Genomic DNA, 27669 nt, shown 5'->3' on the forward strand with positions numbered 1-27669 from the left:
GACGGCCCACGCGTGTTCCTGCTGACAGCCGGGGCTGTACCTTGCCCCTCGTTTCTTTTCGCCATGTCCCGTCGCTGCGGTGTTCAGGGTGGTCAACAGCTGCCAGCTTGTGTGGCTTCCCACCCAGCAGCTCCAAGATGTGACGGCTTTGGATTCGTAACGCGACCCCTCGCAGCCATTACAAATAAAACGAAACGGTCCGTTTTGCCCACATCACCCGGGACAAATCTGAGTATTTCATCTCACTCCGTTTTTCTGGCTGATCAAGCACACGCACGGAAAGCCGTGGGGAAGAGCTACGATGAGGATAGCCGCGAGTCTTAGGTGAAAGCAAAAGTACAAGAAACAGCAAAACATGACCTATTACAAAAGGCTGAGGGAATTTGCATTTTTTGCAGTTAAAAAAAAAAAAAAAAGCATTTCAGAGATGTTTTCCAGGCTTTGAAAGCATTAAAAGGGCGGTGATGTGAGCCCCAGCAATGATTTGCAGGAAGGAGACAGACTGAAACAGCTCTATGATTTACCAGCTAAGGAAGCTGTGCAAGACCTTCCACGGGAAGTTGTCAGGCGCTGGTTACGCTCTCCCCTCCTGCCCCTGCCCGAGGGGCCGAGGCCTGCCTCGGGGCCGGCGTGCCCAGGGAAGCGGAAGAGGCGAAAGTAAGAAAGATCATGGGAGAAAGGAGGGGATGTGGCCAGGAGGCGATGGCAGAGGCGCGAGGGAAAGGGGAGGCAAGAGGAGGAGAGCTGAGCTGCAGTCCAGCGTGAGTAAATCGAAGCCTTCAGTGGGTAACCCCCGTGCCTGAGCTGCTCGCAGGCTAAGTGGTAGTTACTACTGCCGGGGAAAGAGGTTCCTGCATGCCTGGTTTTCCCTCTGTGTGAATTTAAGGACAAAGTCACGTAAAACACTTGCAGGGAACATTCCCCACTGCATTATGGCAAATTTTCAGTAAGCTGTTCTGTTGCTGTAAAAATCTGAATAACATTTACATGCCTGTAAATAAGCAGTGTTTTGATCAATACAGATATTTTGATGATAACAAGGCAAGCTTTTTTTCCGCCCAGTGACAATCTGTAATTCATCTTTATATCAGCAACAGAATAGGCTTATGGATGTCTTATATTTGCTGCGCTGCAAAAGTGTGTCTAACAATTTAACGTGCTTAAACAGTGAAAGTTAACGGCATACCATGACACAGGTAATAATTAATATTCCATGCGGAATCGGTATTAAAAAAAAACAACAGCTAGTATATTGTCCATCTGTGTGTTTCTATTTTGGTGCTGTTGTCAGAGCAACCATGGCGCTTTACACCAACTACTATCTCTTCTTCTGAATCTAACAAGATCTGGATGACAGATTAATACAGATTACTTCAATAAATCTATTAATTCTGTGATCTGGGAAGAGCTAAGGGTATGTACATGACAGTGTATGTCGGGCATGGAAGTGTTTAATTTGAATTGCAAGTGTGCAGCCGCTCACAAGATCAGACTCCACAGCGTGTCCTGCCCTACCAAATACTAATCCTTCTCCTTGCATTCCCCAGGAAAGCACAGCAGTTTTTATTTTGTCTGCAGCCGAGAAAAAAATGGGCTGAGGAGAAATACTAGGGGTGCAAATTCCTTTAAATAAAAGAAATTGCTCTCCCAAAAAGTGTGTGTTTGGTTTGATCTCCCTTGCCCTGACGCATGTTTGAAGGTATTGTGTAAACACCTCCTACACTAAACACATTCCCTGCCATCCAGCAGGACTGTGCAGGTTAGAAGTACTGCACTGAAAAGCCCTAATGCTCATAACATGGGCAGCTCACATTCAGGACATCAGTGAAAACTTCTTAGGTATTAAGAATGTATTACGTATTAATTAGTAGTAGTCCCTAATTTTTAACATTAGCTTTAATGTGTAACCAGAACTAAAAACATTATCTAGTCTCAAATTTCAGTTCTATGAGAAAAATGAGATTTTATTCATATATGTTATTTCTAATCCCAGGCAGAAGAAAACTAGGTTATAAAGACCTTCAGAGCCTGAAGAATTACTTCAAAGCCTAAAGGATCCTCTTTTTCCCCCCCCCCTCAGTTTTAAACCTGAAATTCTTTATTTGGAATGAACAATATAGGTTCAACCCATAATCAGTGTAAGATACTAAAAATCTACACCAAGAATGGCATCCTTTCTATACCACCATAATGATGTCCATCAGAGAAAAGAGCAGCAAAAGCACTCTCAGAAAAATCCCTTTCCCAACCAAAACATCAACATGAAATAAAATCTGTAACTCAACTCAGGCATTGCTAATGCATTAAGGAACAGAGATGTTTAATGTAGGCTTTGAGCATATTTGTTAGAAAGTGGACGATGAAGCTAAATAACCATTAGCACAGAAAATAAACTGCTTGAATAATACTATGCATATATTGAAATCCTTTTCAAAGGGATAGTGAAATTATCCTTTCCTTCCCCCGCCTGTTTTCCATCACATATGCACACTTCTGAACAGAAGGAAAGACATTTTCCATTCCAGGACTGTTCTCCTGACTCTCCCATTGCATTAAATGCTACTTTATGCTTTGAGTAAACTTATCCCAACCAATCTGCCTTTTTCTGCTCCTTTCCCTGTATCTCCTTATGCAATTAAGTTTGCTCATCCATTAGCTTAACTTTGAATTACTAAGTCACAGAATCACAGAATCAATAAGGTTGGAAAAGACCTTTAAGATCATCAAGTCTGTTACTTTTGCATAAAATACCATAAATAGAAAATAGTTGCCTTGTTAGGCAGATTTGGAAGAGTGGCTATCAGCATTAGGTAATTAAGAGAAAACATATTGCATAATTTTTAAAGGACTAAGATCGTAAAAGGGACTAGACTTTGCTCACTGAACAGTTATGTCATAGAAGAATCAGTAAAGTGGGGATATTGGGTTCATGAATCAATATGCAAGCTTCAAAGAAATTAAGGATTTTTTGTTGTGTTGTATTAATTTCTAAGAACTAAGAGAGAACACTGACCCAAATACTGAATGGAAATACATTTCTAAGAAATTTAGTGGGCGGTAGAGTAATAGGGCAGAATAAAGCAGGTGACAAGGGAAAGGAAGTGGCTTAATCAAAGAAAATTTACCCTAAATTGTCTCTTTCCATGCTTCGTATTTTCACAGCTTTTTGGCTGGAGCCTGGAACAAGACAGCAAGATAACACTGTGAAGCCTCTTCATTAAAGTGACATGGGGAACTTCGCTACTGAAACCTGCCGTCTCTGTGAGACACACACACGGCAAAAATGAGGACATGCGCAACAGCCTGATGGGATCTCTACCTCCTGGCAAGACAATGATCCAAAACACCGAAAGACTGGTATTTAAGAATTATTTATTAATACAAACACGTCTAGCAACTTTTCCCCATATACTAACAGCCTTATCTGAACACCAGTAAATACCAATCTGTGCAAACGAGAGATACCCTAGTTCCCTGGATATTATGCAGCGGAGAAAATAACCAATTCAAATGCATTTTCAAAGGTGATGTTTAAAGTAGTTGAAAGAAACTAGTGAAAGCCTTCCTCATATGCTATTATGCAGCAAGCTCACATTAGCATGCATTAATGAAGGACTGTAAACCTTACTTTTGAATTATATTTTCAAGCTTGTATCACACCCTCGAAGGTATTGAGTCAGGTTTTAATATTTCCTGGTGGTAGAGACCGCAAGGGTAAATGTGGGTAACTGCATTTAGTTATTAGAAAATTATTATTATATTATTTGGTTATTTAGAAAGCTATTACTTTCACCATTAATATGTAGCTTTAGCTCATGTTGAGACTGGACTTTCAAACCTACATATATTAGATCAAATTTTTAAAAATAGATTTCTGTCTAGAATAAGTGCCATTGTTTTGCCTGATCTACAAACCCTTAATTTCGAGCAGCTCACTGTGAAGAAGTTAATTAATGGTTATCAGTATAGTCTTCATTCACCTTTAGACTCAGCTCAGGTAAGTTATGTAAAATGTCCATGTCTGTCTTCAGCACACCAAGATCAGATGCATGTAAATATGCTATTTTATATAAATATATATATATAAAAAAAAAATCCTATAACTAAACACTTTTTCTAGCTCTTTGATGAAGAATCTGAAATTAGTTAGTCATCCACTTGTACAGGCCAGTGTCAGCTTTAAAAGCACACCAAATTCTCTCTCAGAGTAGTTTAAATGTAGATATTAAGTCCTTTTTTTTTTTTTTAAACTTCCAGCAAGCCAGAGCAATCATACTAATTTCAGTTTAAAAGAATGGATTATTTTCTTCCACATTACTTAAGATGAAGGTCTAAATATATACATATATATTAAAACAGTAAAAGACATAATTCAACTTTTTTTTCACCTCTGAATTAGGGTGGGCCCTTAGTAATAATAACCTTGATTTTGTTCAGTTTGGATTTATATGCAAATATCAGAGGAAATGTAAAATTTCTTATAAAGAGAATATTCTTCCCATTTACATTGATTTAATAACAAAAAAAAAAATGGTTCACTGAGTAAAGCTTTGTGGCCTTGATTTCATAAGTAATTTACTGTAGAGGTCTCCACAGACACCTCAAAGTTGTTCTTGTCCATCTGTTACTACTCTTTTAAAATGGGATTAAAACTAGGTTAAGCGAGCTTCCTCCTATTTGAACTACAGCTTTGGGTAACATTTTAGGATTTTGGTCATGCTAATGGGATGCACAGAAACAGGATGTATGGAGCAAGTGACAACCACAAGGTATTCAGTAGCCATACTGCAACACTTGACAAGGCAGTTCGGGCAGGGTTTAGGCGATGGCAGAGGCTGAAGCATACCATGCTCTGGGTGCCCTTGCACACCTCACTCCCCCTGAAAGGGCACAGTTTTTTATTATGAATTTACTCATCTATAAGTTCCCAGGTGATGATAGCAGTCCTAGTTCAGCATCAAGCACCTCAAGTCAGGAGCTTTTTTGGCACAAAGTCATGTCCTTGCCTACTCAAAGTGCTTTCACTATTTTCTTTCCTGTTTCCTTTCTTGACATAGCATTGGGAGAAAAGGTCATAATGGGAATCTGGTGTAGCCATGGTGACCTCCTGGCATCTCAGCCTGCAGAGAATCCAGGAGAATATTACTCAAACTTCCTCAGGCACAAGGAATTCTTCATGACCTTTCAGCTCCAACCTGTCCATACTCTCCCAACACCTGGAAGCTGAATATCAGATAGATCTACTTCATTGCCCTGAACTTTTGGCAGCATGGTCAACTGAAGGCAAATACCCTTTTACTGCTGCTATTTTGTATTAGCTCTTAAGTTTTATTTCTTTTGTGTTCCATGGAGGTAGTGTTGAGTGCAGCAGGCCTCAGCATTTAGAATATCTGCAACCTTACATTCATCAGGAAAAAAAAAACCAAAACAACAACAAACACAAAAAAAGCACTGTCTCATCTTCCAAACATATACATGCCATCAGTCTGCAACTGCTGAAACCAAAGCTAGCTGTTTGAGTGGCTCCATACTTTCTGAAAACAGCTTTGTAAGCAGGGAGAGCATACTACCATCCCTTGGCAGTCTGTGTCTCAAAGTCCCAGCTTAGTCATGCATTTCAGTGCCCAGTTTCCTCCATATACCAATTATGCACACATTACAAGTATTTTCCAATGGATATCAACAAAACTGTCCTATGCATTGCAGATAACAAACATTAACATGCACACGTTCTACTCCCTGCTTGTTCCTCATAAACATATACCACATTGCCTCTCCATGGCTTCTAAACCTCCCTCCCTTGTATATCTCATTTTTCTTTAGTTCCCGACTGACCCATTAGCCTCTCTGATCACCTTCCCTGGAGTATGAAGAATTAAGCAATAACAAGGAGACTTTATGCTCTCACATAGCAAAGTACAAAACCGGCACAGAGCTGCACGTGACGATGCGTTTAAGTAACTCCACAGCTTAAGGTTCTGTTGAGGAAACAACTGTCCAACAGGCCCGTTCCTAGAGGGGACCTGTTCTGTACAGGACTAGGAAACCTTTTACATATACACTGGAACCGCACGACTATCAACAGGAAAACCACTGATGTAACTTGGGACTTGTGTGCCAGATAAATTACCATGTATGAAGAAAGCGCAGTCTGTCTGCAGAAGCCCAAGCACGAAGCACTTAGAGCATCTCCGTAGGTGCATGGGGACTTCAACTGTAGAGGTAAGCATCTAAAATTTTTAATTTTGAGCATTAACTGCAACCTTGGGTCTAAACTCTGTTGATCCAGTCCCTGTATTAAGACAGAAAGGTACATAGTAAGAGTGGTACTACAATAGCAAGGACTTAAAAATGCAAGTCTCTGCTTTTTAAAAATAAATAAGGAAGATTTATTCCAAGTAGCTTTTAGAAAAGCATTCGTGGTTAGTCATTGTTTTCTGCCCTGAAGCCAATCTGCAATCTAATGAACCAGATTTTTTTTTAATTTCAGGACTCCACACCTTTGACATTAACCCTTATTGTGCGATTCACCTGTCTTACAGATTTCAGAAGTCAAAGTCTACCTTCAGGAGCCATAAACTAGGAGCATAACTTAGTATACCAGAGTACTGCAAGTACGCTTTTAAATCAGCCCCATTGAAGAGTTTGTTCTCCTGAGAAAGAAGATAAAAACGGTAGGAAGGAAGTTCTTCTACCTCATACTCCCTTAACTGCCTAACTTTGAGTGATTTCATAGTACAGTATCATTAAAACAACAGCCTGAGATTCTTGAATAACCAAGTTTGCAGAACCACAAAATATCTGGAAGCCTCGCAGAAGCCCACTCACTGGAGGAGATCTTTTTGGCACCACTGTTAACACAGCACTGTGTTCTTTCTGTAGTTCGTTTCCTCTATCTCCACAGTGATTATGAAAGGCAGACAAGAGAGTTCTTATCTTCAACTGCTGGGGTTTTATGGCAGTGTCACAGTGCTGATAGCAAAGTAAATCCACACACAGTCAAAAGGAACCATGTGATCATCTTTCAGAGAGATTTGATTTTTTTTTTCCAGTGTTACTGTATTTAGTAACATGATAAATTTCATAGCCATACCTCCGTGGAATTTAGCATTGTCAAATTATGCTTATTCTCGCCGGCACAGAGTTGATACTGCTCTGCTTGCAAGTTATTTTACTTCCAACTACAAAAAGAAACCATAAAATGCCATCAAGTCAAAGCAGTAAGGTTTCATTGCCACATTGTGTTGATGTAAGGTCTTCACAGCCTGCAAGGTAGATGAAAAAGTTTGATCTTTTGGTCTCATTTGCTGTATTTTATTCCAGCCAAGTTAAAAAAAAAAAAAAAAAACACACAAACACCAAAACACAAAACAAACCAATAAAAATAAAAGCAAAAAAAGCCCCCACACTGGAGTAATAGCTTGTATAGAGTAGAGACAGAAGAGACTTGATATAAAATTGTGCTCTCTAGTGGAGAAATTTGATTTTGTGCAATAAAGGTTCAAGCCATGCTGACCATCCACCTGACCAACAGGTTTTCAGTGCAGAGAAAAATATCAAGATTTTCACCATATGAGAAGAGTGCAAGTGCCTAGTTCAACAGATTTATTATAATCGAGATAGATAGGTTAATGTTGAGTTACATGAAAGATTACAGCTAGGCAGGGTTTCTAAATATACAGCAAAAAAATACCTAAGTCCTAAGACATGCTCTTATATTTGTTTAGATTTTAAAAGTAATGGCACCTTTAATGCAATAGCAAAACATTTCCTTTTAATAATGTGATAATTTAGTTAACTTTAATATGGTCCTATATAGTACTATATAGGCTGATGAAAATAGATTCATTTTACACCAGATAGTGCTGCTTGGTTTACAAAAGGAAAAACGGGATTTTTCTATAAATAAGAGTTTAACAACAAAATTATCTCTGTTGGTTTGTTTTTAGAGAGAATAACTGGCATGATCACAAACTTCTTTATTTCTAGTTATGCATGCACCCTTGATCTTAAACATAGTGAAGGAGTCCTCAGGAAATACAAACTCCTGTTCCATTTGTTTTCTTACTGTGTTAACAAAATACAACCCATTTTCTTCATCACCATTGCCCTGCCACTAATCTTTCTGGACCAATGAATGCATAAACGCACTGTAATAGCAGATGAATTAGAAGTTCTTCTTTAAAACAACTTGGCTACTTTGTGCTTCCTCAACAGTACACAGGATTTGGCTTCTTTGAACTCTGTGTCTTAACTAGGCTGTTGGAATAAATCTGAAGCCAGAAAACAAAAATATGAAAGGCCTTAAAAAGCTAACTGTACAGCTAACTCATGCTAATTTTAAAATACATTAAAACATGGCATGTATTCTAATTCAAGAATAAGTTTTGTTTTTTTGTGAATGGAAAAAAGTTCATAACTGATCTCATGCTTAGAGCAAGGAGTCGAGAACTCCGCTGACTTCCAGCGTAACTGGTGCTGATTTGGCAGTAATTTAAACACTTGAATTTAGTTAATGCCATGACAGTAAGCAGATTTTGTAAGCTTCTGCACTTGTAGTCATTCCAAATTTTGAGCTCAGGAAGAGCAAGACCCTGTTCCCATTTAATGTTCTCCTGCAAGTTTTCACAATATTCTTTAAGTTTTTTTCTCCGCATGGCTGTATCACTTAAACCATAGTTTTTATTTAAACCATGTAATTTAAAAGCATATGCAAGAAAAAAATTCAGTTCGTCAAAAAAAAAAAAAGTCTTGAAACTAAGGAGCCAGGAAGTCGAGCGAGATGCCCCTTGAAGTCCTGCGTAGTTACTGTTACAGGTAGATTACAGAGAGTGATCTTTAGTTTAAAATTCAATAGTAGTCATGCAAAATTAACACACAATTGTGAGCATATTGTAGCGCCACTTGAAGTTAACTGGTACATGTTATTAGCTCTGTTGTAGTTAATATCTGTCAGTCACACTACTGCATGTATGGAAGGCAGGTGGCCCAGTAATTGAGAGAAATGTCTGTTTTTCTAAGCCTCATTTGAGAGTATATTTGCAAAACTTCCATTTTTAGCTCCAAAAGCATTATCACAGCAAGGCAGAAGTTTCACTCGGTTTTGCAGACTCCGCTAACTGTATTAACATTAGAGTTCATTCACCATCAAAAGACATGTAAAGAGTACGCAAGTACAGCTCAAGTAGATTTATGCATTAGGTTGTAAGCCATCAAAAAATTAGGTCCATAGTTGTATTATAGGCTACAAGACCCTACTTAGCAAGTCAGTTTAGCCCATGGAAGAAGTGCAAACGTGATATCTTCCAATTAAATGAACCTCTGCATTTCTTGAGGGGAGGGAACGACAGAGACTAAAACCCCAGGTAATTCATACTGACTTCCAATCCCACCCTACAAGACAATGTTGTGAGGTTTTTGGGACACAGCTAGGAAGTCATCCACAGTGACAAGTTACAGTTGCTACTACAACACTACCACAACAGACCATCTTAAGGATAATTCACAGTAACTCCTTCAGAAGCTATTGTGCAAAAAACACCAAAGCTTGCACTGACCTATTCAGACTTAAAGTACTCTCTCTACTCCGTGATAAAGAGGTTTTAGAAAATATGAAAGCACAGTCCAGGGGATCCTCATAAGACAGAGCAGACTTCAACCTTCTCTCAGTTTCTTATATCTCAACAGTTGCAGAAGTGCCATTTGTGTAGCCACCTTTAGACTTCATGTGGTCCTGAATTGATACAGCCTAGGAAAAAAGTTTATTAGAACATGCATCTTATAAAGTCTGGTTGCCAGAGTGATTATTAAAAACACCAATTTGATGAGGCAGATGAGCCTTATGTTTTCAGTGCTGGGTCTCTGGTAATAGAAATAACAACTAAACCCAGAATTGTTAAAATAGTATTTTAAGTGAGTGCATGAGATGGGTCCTCCTATCCAAAACCCACTTATTCTTACAACCCTCACCCTGGCACAGCCTTGACTTCAGGGTGATGTGTTATCTGGACCTAATATAAAGCGCGTCCACAGAATCCTTACCCAAAGGGTTCTCATTTGTATGTAAAGATACTGGGGAAATGTGCACTTCTCACTGAATATGCCTTCCACAGTATCTTATGTTTACAAACCAAACGACAGGTCTGTTCTGATGCTATTCTATTGATTAAAAAAAAAAAGGTCAGTCAGATTTTTCTCTCTCTTACAATTATCTAATATTTTATTAGCTACCTGCTCTGTGGGGTACCAAGTGGAGATTTCTGCTTATCCAAGAGGTGCACACTTACTGATGAAGCGTCACTACTCATCTCTCGTGCCCCAATGTGCGCAGTGTGTACAAAGTTCATTGGTTCTCCTATCATATTTCGGTCCAATCTCTGACGCCTCTTCTGTGAGAAAGAAGATATCTTAGGTCTGTATTCGGAAAACATGAGCAGCTTTCTGACAGAAACAAGCAACCGAGTTAAAAAAAGACAGTCAGTACTGACACCTAATGATGCCTCATGGCAACCAGGCTGAAGTTTCAGAGTCATTGCGGTAAGAGAGGGTCCAAGTGACTTTTGTTACTGCTAATTAAATTTTAGCAAAAACTTTCTTTAATGTTGGAAAGTCAGGGCCTGAGAAATGCAAGCAGCCATATGACCAAAGTTTCTGGCAAAACACACATAGTTTAAAGATAGTTTAACAGGTCTGGTTTTAGCTTTTACATTACTTAGCCCAAACTAATCAGAACAACATGACAATGAAAGCGTTTTCCACATAACTGAAAGACAAAACTTCAACTCTGATAAAGGACAGCAGTTGTGCATCTACCTACCGGCTGGGGCTGTTCACCATTGCACCAGTTAAAACAAACCAGGAATTCAGTCATTGTATTTTTCAGTACGTAATAAGGTCTTGTTAAGTGTAATTACTTCTCTGGGAGTTAAAGCAGTATGAGAACCAAGCTGCAGTTCCTGAAGTGAGTTTAGGAAGGAATTGCTTGTGCAGATTCACTGGTAAAGATCACAGAAAGCATCTGATGAGTACACCTGCAAAGAGATTATTATTTAATTTTATACTAAAATATATCAAAGTCTTGTAACAGTTATGGAGCAATAGAAATTTCAGAAGAATAAAACAAGACTGTAAAATTCTTAAACATACCTGGACAGAAGAGTAGCATCAATTTAAAATCAGTACATTCATGTCAGAAACCAGGGTTAAGTACTCTGCACATTTACTCCCCGACAGACAGTAGTATAAGTTCTGGTTTCTTTACAGAAGCATAATAAAAGCAATGCTAGAATTAAGTCGGTCTTGTTTAGCAGTCTGTGATCTTGTTGGAAGCAGAGCTAGCTTAGTATTTCAAAAGAAAATAGCTTTGAAGCGCAACAGATTGAATACTTAACATTTACAAACAGGTGCAAAAGAAAGTTTCCTTCTTACATCGGATATAGTTACTCTTCTTAGACTTAGAAAAGCTCAAAGTAAAGAGTATTCTACAACTCAAAAAAGCCTTTAAAAGATAAAAAAAGAGCTTTGTATATCAGCAACAGAAACCATTCAACAGACAGAGCCTAGGGCTTCCCAGAATGTATGAAACCATTAACACAGCACTCCTGAACTGGAGACACAACCAGGAAACTCACTGACTTTAAGTGCCCTGAAGCTATGATAAAAAACAACTTTTTAGTCGTTACTGGCTTTTTTTTTTAAAGTATCTTCCTTCAAATCAAACCCAGAGCTATAGAGTAGTCTTTCATATCAAATTTTTCATACCCCAGATCATTAAAACAGTATTATAACATGTTAATTTATAAAGAAGGTATTTGTTACAGCTTAACAGAAGTTACAGCTTCATCAATTCAGCCTCTCTGAACCCCCACTGAAGTCTTCACAACCAAAGAGCATAAGCTTCCCCCTACACAGGCATTTCTTATGTAGTCCCATAATTATTTAATTAGCACATCTATGCCTTTCAGCTTTGTGGTTTTCTTCTACTTCACCAGTTCTCACACTTCAAGTAGATTTTTAAAATTTTTGCCATTTCTCTTTCAAAGCGTTTGTTATGTTTGCCTCAGCTTTAGGTGGCTTATATGATACATTATTGCAGAATGCATCATATATTATTCCATTTTATCCTGGGTGGTTTTAATACAACCCATTATCTGGCTCAATTATCATTTTTCACCGCACTTTATCCTCTCACAACAGTCTATCACCATTGATGCCTTGTTTGGATGCAGCAAAGAAGAACCATAAGAACACACAGAAGCTTTTGCCTACGCTTCACACTAGTTGCAGAGCTTTTGGGTTTATTTCATGTTAAGGAGACTGTATCAAAGCTAAGATTTTCTTAAAAATCATAAAGTGTGTCACTGTACACTAATAACCTATTTTGAAAGCAGGCTGACTGAGATGAGCATCAAATTAGATAAAGAAACATCCCCATCCTGAAACAAAGCTTGAACGCTTGCTCTCCTCCCGCCGTACACCCCGGCATTTGGCCATCTACCGTTGTGGGGCTCCGTGCGTACCGGGGTGTACCTGCTGCTCCCAGGGAGTCCTGACGGGATGGTACGTCCTCATTTAAGTGCCGGCACGCAGCCAGCTCCTGTCTTGGCAACTCCAGCGCATTTACAGTTCATATTCCTGGGTTGTAATTAATCCCGATTGCCAAGCAAGAATGCTTCACTGCGATCCCATACCCTGCAACGGTTCCTTCGCTCTGTAAGGTGCTGCAGAAGTCTGCTGTGCGCTTCAGGCTTACCTACAGGTGTCAGAAAAGCAGAACGGAAACGCAAAATACTGCCCTAGTTTGGCATCAGATTTGTGCAGCCGTGCAGTTTGCTCAGCACTATCCATACAGCCTGTGGCTCACTTCCACCCCTGCGGCAGCTCTGCAGGTGTCCTCCGGGCACACAGCAGCGCTGGACCTCTTCCTGTTGTGTTTTACAACAGAACTCTTCTTTTCCTCCGCATGAGTCAGAGTATCATCCTCCAGGACAGGAATGTCAGCGCCGGGGCACGGGACACCACCTTCCTCCCAGAGACTCAAGGTTTCCACACTAGCTGGAAGAATTTAAAAAACATCTTGTGTCCAGGCTCACCCAGGACTAATAAAAGCCAACAAGAATCCCCAAACCAAGGAGAAAACAACATTTTGTCACTGTTGGCACACAGACCAGAATTGGACAATATCCTGTTGTTCCTTCTCTCTTATTTTTCACCACAGCAGCAGTATCATCGAGGAGAGAGAGACAAAGGGCCAGGGAAATGGCTAGCACACGCAGACACAGATGTTGAATGCGATGGGCAGGATGCACAGCCATTCTGGAGTCCGTAGCCTTAAAGCGCCTGACAGCTTTATGAACGTTCAGATATACTTTACTGAGCACAGCATTCAATTTGTTCTACCATTGCTGTGTATTAAAAAGTATTCAAAATATTATTGTAATTTACTTACAAAACATCAATTCTATGGGAAGTGGAAAATGCTTGCCTGAATCAAAACCAAAGAATTCTGCCTCTCCGTAGATGAGCACGGTAATCTTGATAAATGACACATACCAAACGTATCTATTCTTCACAGTTAGCCTTTAGACTCGAGGTCTGATCACGACAAATCCTCAACTCTGAGCTGCTAGCGAAAGCCAGAGTGTAAAGTTAGCGTACGTTACCACACATCAGATGCAGGCTGCCATCAGCCCGCCCCAACTGAGCTGTTAAACTGTGGCAACCTCTGAGCCCAGCTATTGTCATCCTCACTCCAGCTCTCTCAGTACTGAATTGATGTGAGCAGCATATTTCAGCCTAATTGCCTTTCTAAAAACCACTGTGCTTCTAATTTGTTCATTATCCTTTCTTTGCTCATTTGCTATTCAGGTCATGTTAAAATACTGAAAGTTGTACGTTTACATATTGCCATTTGAATGGCACGGTATAGTAAAAAACAGTGGAAATTCTATTTCCAGACCAAAAAGTAGTTTTGAACACACAACTTGAACACTGTACCTTGCTTGGTGAAAAGTGAAGAGTAAAAACCGATAAATTACCAAGAATTTGGAAGAACCTTGGAGCCAAACTGCTGAAATCCTGCTGCAGAGTAAGCTTAACTGCTTGGAAACGGCATCCTGATTTTACTAGTATATGTACAGATTATCAGCTTAGTTTGAGATGTAGTCCTAACGTCACTATTATGCAGTATGATTATATGTTGGCCTTCTGCCATCCTGAAACTTCACAGAAAGCTGAGAATAGGGTTTTACCTGAGACCTCCATTAATCTAGGTCTGTTGGTATTGTTAATCTAAGGATCTCTGAGGAGATTTGAAGTTTCTCCTTTTAAAAGCCAAGTAGACACATTAAAAAAAAACCCAAACACCAAATCCAACAAAACCCCCACCAAGGCAGCTCCTCTATTTCAAAGTGGAAATGAGCTTAGTCACAAAATGGAAAAAAAAAAAAAAAAAAAAGAGGCATTTTTAACTAACTGCCTGTTCCCCCTCAAAAAACAAGAAAAGCCAGGAGACCAAATTACGTCTTCTGTTTGCTAGTTAAAAATAACTGCGAGAGAAATGAACTGAGGTTTGCCTGGTGTCTCACCAGAAGAAAATGAGTAAAAATCACGCAAAGATGAGAAGCCAGCCAGAAGGTCAGCAACACACCAACCACTGGTATTGTAAACATGTCAAACTGAGTTACCAGCTTGTAAATTATGCAATTTAATGTTACTATAAATAAACTCAGATTAAATAAAAAAAGAACACGCTGTCACTGTAAGTTTTATTTCTTCATAGAAAAGGGAAAAAGGCTTAACAAGAAGTCGTCCCTCAGGCACTGCAGTTTCCAGTCCCATGCTCTTCTGTGGGTTGCAGGAGTCCGAGCACTGGCAGCCCACACAGCCGAGGGACAAACAGAACTGCCAAGGAAAGGTGCGCTCCTCCAGCTGAAGGAGTAGGGAACTGCTCTTCTTCTGAGACCTGAGGATTACAGGCGACAAACCCTCCGTACTAAGTTTCCCAGTCAAATTTCTACGTGCCTATTACAAGTCCCGAATTTCACAGCCTAAGGACAGGTTTTGACCTTGAAGGTAGAAGATGCTGGCGCAACCGCAGGCGCGTTTTGCACTGGAACACTGCAGGGGTCACCCCGCCACAGAGCGAACCGCACCGCTCGCGGGATTCTCTCCCACCCTCTCCCGCTCTGCGCAGGCCCGCCTTGCTGAGCCGCGCCACAGGGTGGCGGTGACCGGACGGCCCGGCCCGGCGCCTTTCGCCGCGCAGCCGCGGCCCTTCAGGCAGCCTCAGCCCGACAAGGCAAAGCGCAGAGCCCGGCGGGGGCCGCCCGCCGTCAAGGCGCCGCACCCGACCCCAAGCGGCTACAGCCGCCGGAGCCGCTCTACCTGTCCCTGGGCGGAGGCGCGGAAGGCAGCGCAGCCCGAGGAGGAGGCGGCAAGCGGAACCGGCACCTGCTCCACTCTCCTCAGGGCGCGGCTTCGCCTTCCTCAGGAGCGCCTCCGCTCAGCGGCCGCTCGCTACCACCGCGAAGGAGCCCAGCGGCCCCGAGCCGCCCGCCGGCACTGTCACCGGCGGGGGGGCCGATTCCCCGGAGGCTTCCCGCGGCGCCCGGTCTCCCAAGGCCGGGGAGGAGTGCGCGGGCCCCGCCGCTACCCACTCTCCTCGCGCTGCTGCCATCAGACCCGCCCCTCGGGGGCGCGATGCCCCTGGCATTGGCGCACTGCCCGCCCCCAGCGCGGCAGCCAATGAGCGCCGTCGAGCGGCCGCACTGTAACCCTATCGGGCGTGAGTGAACGTGTCCTACCCAATAGTCGCGAGCCGTCCGCATCGCGCGGTCTCTATTGGCGGCGGCGCGGCGGCAGCAGCCCAATAGGCGCGCAGGATGCTGAGGGGAAGCTCCATGCAGCGGTAACCCGCCTCCCTTTGCGGAGCGCTCTGGTGCGGCGCGGACCAGCTCTGCTGCTGCTCCCTCCTCCAACGACCATGGCGTTGCCCGGCAGTTGACGTTGGGTTTCTCCCCTTTCTACCTTCTCCTCTTTCTCCAGCCCCTTTCTCCCCGCCCCCCCCCCCCTCCCCTTCCCCGGGTCCCGGCTCAGGCACGTAGGCGGCCAGTACCGGAGACACCGGGTCCCCACCCCCCCTCCCTCAGGAACAGGCCGTAGGAGTCGGGCCGGGCGGCTGCCGCACGCGCCATGAACATCATCATCGGCATCGGCGGGTGAGAGCTGCGGGCGGGGGGCGGCGGCGCGGCGCGGGGGGCCGGGCCCGACCCGACCGAGGTGCGGCCCGGGCGCGCTTCCCTCCCCCACCCGGCCCTCGTCGTGCTGCTGCCGCAGTGGCGCGAACGCGGGGGCCGGGGCGGGGGGGTGGCGGAGGAGACGGCCCGGCGCGCGCACGTGGTCCGCGGCGCTTCCTGAGGGCCGGGCGCTCTCGCCGCAGGGTCACCAACGGCGGCAAGACCACCCTCACCCGCAGGCTGATGCAGGCCCTGCCCAACTGCAGCGTGGTGCACCAGGATGACTTCTTCAAGGTGAGGCGGGCGCCTGCCGGCCCGGTGGGCCGGGGAGGGCGAAGGGTGACCCCCGCGCGCTCCCGCCCTCTCGTCTCGGCGCCCGGCCCGCCCCTCCCAATGCCCCTCGGCTCCCTGAACCGCCCGCGGCGGCTCCTCGGCAGCGCTTGGCCGGCCTGGGGTTGGCTGTGCGGCGGGCGGGCGAGCCCGCGCCGCAGTACGTCCCGATGACTTTCTGTTTTCCTGGAGTGCTACACGTGTGCTTGTGTCGGTGGGAAGATAGAGGAGCAGGCTTCTTTATCTGAGCCTCGTTACTATCACTTTTTATCTGCATGCAAAGAAGCCTGGTGGAGGGTTAAGATTCTTCGGGGTTTGGATCTTGACTCTTGCTGTGAGGTGGGTATCAAGCTTCGTAGTAGCTGTCCTAACCAAACAGTTTTTTTTCTTATGACTGTTTTTCAGCCCCAAGATGAAATAGAAGTTGAAGATGGGTTTAAACAGTATGATGGTAAGGCTTTGCTACAGTGTTACCGAAATGTAACTCAAAAGCTTTGAGTATTTTGATCCTTTATGTGCACTGTTTTTGTACTGACTCTATTACGAGAGGATATTTAATTACTGCTTAATGATAGTTGCCTGTTTTGCCTTAGTGATTAGTGCATTAGATATGGAAGCTATGATGAGTACCATAAATGCTTGGATAAAAAACCCAGTCAAGTTTGAACGTTCTCATGGGATCAACAACACACTGGATGCCCAGATCTTACAAGATAAGGAGGGAAGAGATGAAACAATCCACATTCTTATCATTGAAGGCTTTCTACTTTACACCTACAGGTAATCAAATGTGCCTTCATATATTTTGACTTTTACATGGTTTTACATGACAGGCAAACCTCCAAGGGAGTAACAAAGACCTGTTCTAAACCAAGACTTAGCAGCTGGTATTGATTACCGCTGAGTTTAGGTGTCATAAATCAGAAGATGGCTCTAGGTACAGGAAATGGGTGCAGTTTTACCTTTCCATTTCTTGCTACTAATCAAACAGCCTAGCTGTAACCAAACATGTATTTCTTTCAGGCCACTGATTGACGTATTCCACCATCGGTACTTTCTTTCCATCCCATATGAAGAGTGTAAAAGGAGAAGGAGGTAAGTTTATCTTTCGAAGTTCCCTTGCTAGCCCAATAACATTTTACCCCATTCAAGACTTTGTTTCTCTAAAGCTTTTAAATAAGAAAGGATAAACACTAGTGTTACAAGACTGTAGCTTCCTTCACCAAACGAACCCAAAACCTTCCTACTGTATATGTGAGGCTAATGCTCAGATCTTTCAACAGGCTTTCTCCCTTTCTCGTTTTTCAATGATAAGGTTCCTAGGTCTTGGGGTTTCATATTTGGCTGTATTGTTGTACATGTACAGTGTTCTTAATGCAAATGAAATGTGTTAAACTTTGAAAAAGTTACATTTTGGAGGAATACGCAGACGGCTCTTTTATCCAAAGTTCTGCTAAACCTTTGAGGGAAGGTTATTCGTTAGTGTTAAGATCAGTCTGTCTTAGGAATCTTTTCTGTGTCTTGAATGCTTTGCACCTGCACATCAAAATCCAACTTTTCTGGGGTATCTTTATGCTTGCAGCTTACGCTAAATACTGACTTTTGATAAACTCAAAAACTGCATTGGAGACAACGGGCTCAGGCTAGTGTGTAGAGAAACTTAATGAACTGTCATTTCCCTGAGCTGTAATTAGATTACTCTTGAATAACAGTGTCTTAACTAACTTTACAGCTCAAGGAATTACACTGTACCAGATCCACCTGGATTGTTTGATGGCCATGTTTGGCCTATGTATGTAAAGCACAGGAAGATAATGGAAGATCTGGGAGTTGATGTGGGTAAGTCTTTAATGACAAAAGCACTTTTTAAGGATTGTTTTTTGAGAGTCCTTTTCAAACCTGAGACATACATACTTGTTAGATGCATGAGAGGAGTTGAAGCAGGTGGAGTGAGGGAGTGTATTTCTCTGGTATCAGTCAAGGGCATGGCCTTTAAATTAGGATCTGGCAGGCTTACAGAAACATTCAATTACAGCGCTCTTAATTTTACTTTCTTACTTTAGTGCACTTGAATGGAACAAAATCAAAGGAGGAGCTGTTTAATGATGTGTATGGACAGATCCAAAATAAGATTGAAGAATTACTTAACATGCAGGTACGTGTTCATGTTCATAATTGCAACTCAAAGGCAACCCTTCTGAAGGCAATGTTGAAAAAGCATGAAGCTATAACTTGAAATATGTTCATGTATCTCTTTCTGTTTAGAAATAAGCTGCTGCTGATGACTCTTGTGAGTGAAGATGATTCCTGTTTGCTCTGCGTTGTCTACCTGACTGCCACTGAAGTTCCAGCTTCTGTGAAGACTCAACTCTTAAATTCAGTTTTGTTCAATCTTCCCTTGAAACTGAGTTATATATGGTCATAATTAAAAAGCACTTCCCCCTTGTCTGTCATCTTAATTTGTGCTTCAGCCTAGTCTGTGGCCTCAGATGATCTCAGTCTTCTCCCAGACTCCAGTCTGTGGGGAATTCCTTGCACATGTTCTTAACTTCTGAGAGTAAAATGTTATAGTGGAACTGATGTGAAGGGGCACAACTATCCTAGGAGAGTTGTGTACATATGTGTATATATATATATGCACACATGCTGCTTTGAGTTCCTTTCAATAACCTGCATCAATTTCTATAATCTGTCTCATTAGGCAGTAAGTATGCTTCTTGATGAAGAAATTAGGATTGACTTTGCTTTTCAGAAATGAGAGAACAACAGGAGCTTTTTCAGGCCATTTTATTAAATCCAGTGCATGCATTGATCTCAGATGCAGACAATGCAGTTTAGAGTTGGGGAGAAAATTTTCCATATACAACAGCTTTAAAATTACTGATTGCTGTAGAAGATGTCAGTATTCTGTAGCTTAAGGCAAGTTCAAACTCCTGTGTATGTACAGAAGTAGTTTAAGGCCTTGGTTTCCATAGAAGAGCAGTGAAAGAACATAGGAAGGCTTAATCCCTAGTAGGGGGAAAAGTGAATTTAGGACAAAAACTTGATTTGAAAAAAAAAAAGAAGTCCGCTAGGTAGTCGAAGAGGGAAGATATGTATTGATCCATTGTGAGAGCAGTCCTTCTTTGAAAGGGTTTGACCAACACTAGGAACCAGTAGTTACTTCAAGCCCAGATGCAGTAGCTTCCTGATGGGAGCTGGTCCTCCCCAATATCCCCTAGAAATGGAGAAAGTTGTTAAATCAAGTTTTATGTATATACTATCAAAGTCAGGCTTGGAAGGGAGTGTTTTGTTTTACTCCCATAAGACACCATACGTGCTAAGACTGAGTGTTAAGGGTTTGGTTTGGAGAATCATTTCAGTTTGAGATTTTCAGTTGAGCAAGGGGTGCCCTTCTGTGCATTTCAACCCTGTTCTGCCTGAACAAACCCCTGTTACTAGCTAAGTGCCCAAAATCTTCAGCTAGTTGAGGTCTTAGTTCCTTGCTAGAATAGAAGCAAACAGAGTGCATGCTTAGTCATGACTAAGCCAGAACGGGTATCTGCACCTGGCTTTTCTGAATGATCACAGCAGCTCTGCCTGCTCAGAATCAAAATACTTACTTAAGTAGTGCATTCCAATAGAGAAAAGGCATCATATCAGCTTTCATATGGTACATGGTTACTCTCTCCTTACTCTGGTCAATGGGAAAGGTCTCCAAAGGCTGAGCATTGTAGTCAAATTCTGCTAGAATCACCTTGTTGTAGCCTGTTACTAGTGGGCAGGAAGTATATCCGTCATACTGCAATGAAGAATACCCCCTTTTCATTAATCTGCGCCAAATCCAAGTACAGAGGTACGACAAGCCATATGGTTAACATTGATGTTTCAAAATAACTTACTAGGAGGTTTCCACGTTTATAGCATTAATACCAACGAGTTTGGAAAGCTGCTAAGCCAATTACGGCTTAATAACCATTTTCTTTCAAATGTAGATGGTAGATTTGCATAACAACAGTGCTTAAATGGGAACTAACCTAGAATAGGGCTTTGTGTCATTAATTGTTGGTTATTATCATAACCAGCAGAATAGGTGACCAGTAAATCAGGATGTGAGCTGGCACTGGCTTTAACAGTATAAAAATGGAATCTTTAATCTAGTTGCAAGAATCTCCAGAGGATCGCAGGAGTATGGATCATGATATTCAGGTTGGTACCCCAAGGAATATTAATTCAGAAGCCGTAAGTAAAATGAAAGCCAAGTCTCAAAGAGAAATTTGAACATAATTATAGGCTTAACATCTTCTGTAGTACAAAACCTTCAATTTAACTTCTTAAAAGATCATGTTCTGTTCAGGGGAGCCAAGTTTAACAATGTACAGATGTGTCAAGTTTGCAAGGGTTTTCCTGGAGTAGGGATTATACTAGTCAATGGTTTAAATCAGTCACCTGCATTGGTGAATAACTCAGACTAATCGGCCATTAAACTTCTTTCAACTCAGAAATCAGAAAATTGGACAGTATTTTTAATGGCAGTATCGAGAATATGAATTACGCAACTAAGTTACTACTGTGACGTACAATATTTAGCCATTTAGCACCAGAACTGCTGCTGCAAAGCCCTTCCTGCCTTCCGGTTCATGACTTCCTGCATAACAATGGAGAAAACATTCAAGATAACTCCTCCCTAAGACAAGATCCGTAGGTACCTTTTTAGTTGGCAACTGGTTCTTCATGACAAGGGAAATAGTTTTATCAAGGACTCCAGACTGGGCAGCTGCATAAAAAAGAAAAAGTGTATTAAGGCTTTGTTTCAGGCAGCAATTCTTGTCTTTACAAGAGCAAACACTACTAGTCAGGCATTTTGTTGGACAATTCAGCTGTAATTGAATTTGCCTGTCAAATCAGTGTGGGAAGTTCACAGTTTTAGGTAAGAAAAAAAATATTTGGAAGAATGCTTTGGCCTCTCAGTTTCCAACATGCTAAAGTTTAATGAAACTTGAGCTGTATGTTTTTAGCCTATGCCCATTCCCCTATGCTGAATTATACTTTCTCAGTCTTCCCACACATTAAGATTCTGGCACACTGAAGTTTTGTTTCATTTTGAGTGCTGTAAGGGAAGTATTCTACACCCATTTTCTGGAATAGTTAACGATACCATTCTTCACACTACACCAATAACATACCGTATAGCCTTTTTTTCCCCACACCAATATCATACAGTATAGCCTTTCTTTTTTTCCACCCTTTGCCTTTTTTTTTTTTCAGTTGTGAGACCATAAAGTGTTTTTATATTGGAGCCTGTGGCTACAAGTACAGAACATGGGATTCTTCAATAGTGACTTATCAGTTAGCTGACACATATGCATGAGCTGCTCAGATAGAGCAGCAAGTTTTGTTACCAAATGACGATGGAATGCAAGAGCAGTACACTCATTTTATGCTGTTCCATGAACACAGAAAAGAGAATTAGTTCATCTGTGAGGCATTTGGGACAAGAGAACTGTGGGTTAACGGCATCAGCATGGTCTGTAGCTAATTAGTTGGCCCAGGAGACTTAGGTCTTTTTGAAAGTTGGAAATAATTGAAGTCAAGACCTCAGGAGTAACAAACCAAACAAAAAGCTTACCGTCACTCTTACACTTTTCACTACACACACAAAACACACATGTGCAACTTTACCTACAGCTGCAGCAGTTTTTGATGTTGGAAGGTTGGTGCAGTCTCCAATACCAAATACATTGGGATACTTTTTATGTTGTAGAGTTTCCTTATCTACATCCACCCAGCCAATTTCATCTGAGACAGGACTGCTGATGAGTACCTCAGGTGGCCCCATTGGGGGTGTGACATGAAGCATTTCATACTAGACAGAAAGAAAAGGCACTCAACAGCTAGTGTATCAGAGCAAATCATACCTGTGTTGATAGAAGGCAGTAAGTGCAGCGTGGAGAGGGCTTTCTTGGTTTGTTGTTTTTTTTTAAAAAACACAAGTATATAGAATGAAAATTTACTCTCCAATTTGAAGTGCATCCTTTTATTAACATGAACCTTATCAGGCTACTCTATTTAGACTGGCATAACAGCAATTTGCCTTCCTCCGTAAACATCTGAGACATTTCCAGGTTATACTAACAAGGCATACAGGACTCCAGGCATGGTTTATGAAATATTTTTTTCTTCTCTCCACCTTAGTTTCAAACTTCTTAATCTTCTGCTAAAATTAGAGACGGTACTCTCAGCGGTACACAACAAAGCAGACATTATATTATATAGTGTGGCAGTTATGTTACAGTATATAAGGAAAGGAGATAGGCCCAAACTAGAGGTCTGAAAGCTCCTGACCTGATGAACTTCAGTCACTCCGGGTTTGTCCAAGTTTTCAAACACAGCTTCTCGCTTGTCTGCTCGAACTTCTACAAGGTTGCGCTTATAATTAACAGCAATATTCCTCTCTCTTATTATTTCAAGCAATGCATCAGCATACTTCTTAACACCAAAAATGACACCAAGTGAAGTGTTGAACATTATGTTTGCTTTGGAACGTTTTCCTGTCTGCACAGAGAGATCAAATTAGCCTTTTCTATTAAGAAACTGTGACAAGCTAGCAGAGACAAAGAACTATGCTGCACTACTGAACAGCTGATAGATGTATTAATGCAGTTCAATTAGTAATGAAGTATTAACATCAGGACTCTTGAGATAGAGCTATTTCACACCATGTTAGAAGGTAGACAAGATAATCTTTGCCCTTTCTGAGTGAGGTACTGAAGACACCCCACACAAACTGCTAGTGAGAAGAGGTGGCTGCAATTCACTGAGGAACTGCTGTATGCAGGTTAAGCATTTGTGGCAGCTTAGCATTATATAGCTGTCTGAACCTTCAGTTCTATGCATTATTCAGATAGCTCATGAAACTTAAACACATATGAAGCCTGAGACTTCCACTTGAAGTTGTCTTTTGTTTCCACTAAGCTTGCTTTAACAGCCTGGCTAAGACTCCTCCTGATGCTGAGACAGTACACCACAAGGAGCAAGCATAGCCACTTTTCAGACTAGCAGAAAGACAAATGGCAACAGGTATTAAGTACTTAAAGTAACAAGAATTACTTAATTCCAGCCAGCATTATTTTAGTGCACCACCTGAAGTTATAAATTAGGCTGAGAACAGTTGTATCTGTAGCTCACCAGATACAGGGTAAGCAATTCTTTCCTTATGGATTCTGAATTCGACAAGTTTCTCCAGTATTAAATATATGTTAAATATTTACGTACAATTCAGTTAGCTTCATTTATTATACATTAATAATAGCAAAAGCAACTCAGTCACTTTAATAATCCTGCGTCACATTCCTCTTCTGTGGTTTTTATTTGTTTTAAAAGATCATATGAACCCCTTAGAATAAGCCTTCCTTCCAACCGTGGGAACAAGCACTGTCATAGAGAGCAAAATACTTACTTTCCTCCAGTAGGCCTCAGATAAATACATGATCTTCTGAGGAGCCCCTGCACACTTCACTGGAGTATTTGGAAAAGTGAAGATAGCATTTCCTTCCTTGAAATCTTGTAAAGCTTTCCATGTTTTCTCTACCGTATGAACTGAATAATTGGAACCTATTTTAGGGTGATGAAAACCCTCAGGCAAGCCTTTGATCTAAGAAAATGAAATTAAGGTTTAAAGTACAGGTGGCAAAAATTTTGTCATCATTGTCAAGTATTAAATACACACTTGAGAAATAGCTACTTAAGAAGCCTCTAGCAAAAAGACAGTCCATACATACTTGCTAGTTGGCATTTTTGAAAATAAGCCTAGAAATCAAACATATTTCCATTAGAACTTAGTAGATGCAACATCTACTGAAACAACTCTGGTCTGCAACGTCTGTAGCGTAAGTGTTCAGTGCAGACCCAGACCCAAGTTTTTGTAGACCAGTGCATGAAATTCGGAGTAAGAATATATAAAGTCACTGCGCCACACCATTGTAAGTAAAAATCATGTAAAAAAAAAAAAGGGGGGGGGGCATTATGAAAATCTGTAAGGTGAATGAAACTTTTTTAGTAGTCAGTTGCAGATACCTGCCATTTCCTCATATTATTTTGTTTTAACTCAACTGTCTCCATTAATTATTTCACTACTACTATGCCTGCGCATCTGCTTGTGAGAAAGGGAGTTGTCCCCATTTCAAAATAATGGGTTGCAGAAATTCTGTGAGAAAACCAACTCGTTACATGCTCTGCAATGTGTTTGGGACATTACAGTCTACACCAGGAGGTCTGCTGTTGCTGAAGACAAGTAAGAGAAACCATCCCTCATTTTAAACTGGCCACTTGCATTTTAAAGCCGTGTAAATCTGTTACTATGAATTTTATTCACTACAGAGTAATAGTGATTAACTCTATTACATGGCTTCTACTACTGAATACTGAATTTAGTTTTATTGGGTTGTACTGAAGAGATATATATGAAGACTGAGAGGGTCACTGAATGCAATGCAATTCCTCATTCCACTAAGCTCATCACCAGCATTTATCTGGTGTGACTGTAGTTAACTAAGACCAGCTCTTGCTTTGTGTATGCCTTGGGAGCTATTCAGAGAGATACTCAAATATGTTATTGAGGTCAGGTTAAAACCATGAGAGTCAAATTGCTCAAACATCTTGCCTCTATGTTTTCCTACGTATCGCTATGGTCATTCCTGTGCCATACAATGGCATTAACATTTTGTCTGAGTGCCACTGTATAGTGTACAGGAAACCTAGCAGATGGGGAGGGCCCCAGAGCCTATTTATCACAAGCATGGTAACTCAGCTGGTGCTTTTTGAAGTGCATCCTTTAAGAAAGGTGAGGGTGAGTCAAATTAATTCTGCAGGACAGATTTTACTCACTGCTGTGTGTTCCTCACTTCTGTTTACACTAGTGATGCTTCACACCACAGTCAGCATACCATCTCATTATTACAGACTGCCTTTAAGTTCTAGCTTTAACTTGCTCCCCCATCTGCTGATACTGCCAGAGATGCAAAGCAGCTGTCTTACAAGACCTTCCCAAGGGTAATTTGGGTTATTACATAGAGATCTGTGGAAGGAGTAGAGTCATTAGGCTGTCTTCTGGCTCTTAGTTAGTATTAGCATTCAATATCTTGCAGTAAAAAACAGCCATTTACTTTAGTGAATCATAAGGGCATGTGATGCCATTAAAACTAATAAAAACATTATTACTGTGAAACAAATACCTTTTCGTAATGCAGACTAATCCCAAGGGCAATTATCAGATACTTGTAAGAAATCTGTTGCGTAAGGAGAAAAAAAAGTATTTTAGACAAAACCTGAAACATTACCTCAAAGCAAATTTAAGTTATCTGACAGCAACAGAGTCATAAGGCAAGGAGATATAGGGAGCATTAGTAATGGTACTGTTAAGGTCTAAGAATAATTTATAGTTAAAATGCTAACTACATTGTGAGTTATACATGGAGCCTTTGCTATACACAAAACAGTGTTTGGAGCAAATATTCTACCTTTTGTGTTCAGTTCACTATAAACAGGGAAAAGACTTACGATAATGATATTTTAAGTTGATGGTATTCTAACCTAGTTATCTATAACAATTTTCATTAGAAACATATTTTAGGATCAAGTACTTCTCATAAGACTAAGTGGAATTTCCTGGCCTCCTAGATGCTGGAAGAAGGTCTTGCTCCATAGGCAGTTCCAAGGGGATCTGCAGGAGGTAGACAGACAACTCATGACACAGAGTAAGAGACTAAGAATATATATATATTTTTTTTAACATTACTACCTTGATATCATTCTCCAGCCAGACACAGTTCTTATCTGGATCCAAAGCTGTAACTCGAGATTTGATCCACTTGACACCTTTAGGCATTACGCTTCCTGTTGGACGCGCAGAAGTTGCCAGCTGCTTTGCACCACCGCCAACCAGGGTCCACAGTGGCTGATAGTAATGAGTCTGAAAGAAATGTTCAAATGGACATTTAAGAACTGTTTAAAGGGACTTTAAGATGACGGTACATCACTCCAAATAGGTAGCAATGTGCTCTTAACATTGTATTATTCTTAACAAAAGAAGCTGTATAAAAAACCAAGAGTTTTGCATGACAAAGCTGGAGGGATGCATGTATCTCTATCATGGAGCAACAAATTTCATGCAAAGCCTTCTACAAGATGGCTAGTTGGCTTCCTCTCCACTTAAAAATGTGGGGCTGGAGAGGGATGAGAATCAGACCAATCTGGTCGTGCATGTAAAAACGCTTATTCTTTTCAATGCTTTACAGACAAGGAAGACTTACCTTACTTGGCTCAACAACAGCCACATTTTCTGCCCCAACTTTCCTCTTCATCCGAGCACTCATGGTGATTCCACCAGCGCCTCCACCCAACACAAGTACTTCATAATAATCCTTGGCAGCACATCTGGCTGCTGTATGTAAGCCGAAGGAGCCCATCCTCTGCATTCCTGGTTTCAGCAGCCATACACCAGGACAGAGACAGGAACAGGAGGACACGACTCCAATTGCTGACATCTTTCAATAGGTGGAAAGCTGCAAGATAAGGAAGGGCACCAGTAACAATTGCAGAAGGTAGAATTTATATTTATTTGTATGCCTGGATGAGTCTTCAAGGCAAGAATTATAATTCTAAACCTTTGTTGCAGCTAAGCCACTAATTTGCAAATGGATTGTAATCAGTCTGGGGAAGAAGGAAAAAAAAAGTCAATCATGGCCTCTGCCAGGAAATTGCAATTTCATACAAGCAAATAAATTCTAACAAAGCATAAGAACATTTTCTGGTTACTGTGGCAGGAAAGCGTATCTGATCCTATAGCACAGGCGATGCATAGGCTGTAACTCCAGCTGTAATATTACAGCCCTGAAGAGATGAATGCTGCAAAAAGGAACAAGAATTTGCTAGGTGTTGTAGATCACTGAAATAGTGAACAAGGTAGTTGTGTCGACATACTGAATGCCTTTCCACTAACTGTAATGTCAGCCAAACACATCATTACCTTGGTACTTTAATGTTAGGATGTACCAGCATATGCACACATCAGACACCCCCCAGGGTGCACGCCATCAGGGTAAGCACGCCCAGTTCTATGGTGCTT

General features: G+C 41.5%; 3 protein-coding genes across 3 annotated transcripts; 1 reads left to right on the forward strand and 2 right to left on the reverse strand.

Annotated features, from left to right (window-relative positions):
* Positions 1-9673: 9673 nt before the first annotated feature.
* Positions 9674-10870, reverse strand: LOC309408955 (CDC42 small effector protein 2-B-like; the record flags this gene model as incomplete). Its single annotated transcript, XM_082004981.1, has 3 exons — positions 9674-9748; positions 10287-10388; positions 10817-10870. The coding sequence occupies 3 exons, from the start codon at positions 10868-10870 to the stop codon at positions 9674-9676; spliced, it is 231 nt and encodes a 76-aa protein (XP_081861107.1).
* Positions 10871-16191: 5321 nt separating this feature from the next.
* On the forward strand, positions 16192-19011 carry LOC309409299 (nicotinamide riboside kinase 2-like; the record flags this gene model as incomplete). Its single annotated transcript, XM_082005432.1, has 8 exons — positions 16192-16217; positions 16439-16529; positions 16971-17016; positions 17159-17345; positions 17589-17660; positions 18298-18404; positions 18629-18720; positions 18831-19011. The coding sequence occupies 8 exons, from the start codon at positions 16192-16194 to the stop codon at positions 18834-18836; spliced, it is 627 nt and encodes a 208-aa protein (XP_081861558.1). The 3' UTR covers positions 18837-19011.
* A 463-nt stretch (positions 19012-19474) lies between these two features.
* On the reverse strand, positions 19475-27088 carry SQOR (sulfide quinone oxidoreductase; the record flags this gene model as incomplete). The annotated part of the gene is made up of 9 exons (XM_082005358.1): positions 19475-19782; positions 20168-20346; positions 21254-21321; positions 22227-22410; positions 22890-23099; positions 24004-24198; positions 25778-25831; positions 26344-26514; positions 26855-27088. 9 exons carry the CDS (start codon positions 27086-27088, stop codon positions 19725-19727), a joined length of 1353 nt encoding a protein of 450 aa, XP_081861484.1. The 3' UTR covers positions 19475-19724.
* Positions 27089-27669: the final 581 nt, after the last annotated feature.

This window comes from Phaethon aethereus (genome assembly GCF_964289735.1).
Source record: "Phaethon aethereus genome assembly, chromosome: 12".
Taxonomy (NCBI): Eukaryota; Metazoa; Chordata; class Aves; order Phaethontiformes; family Phaethontidae; genus Phaethon; species Phaethon aethereus.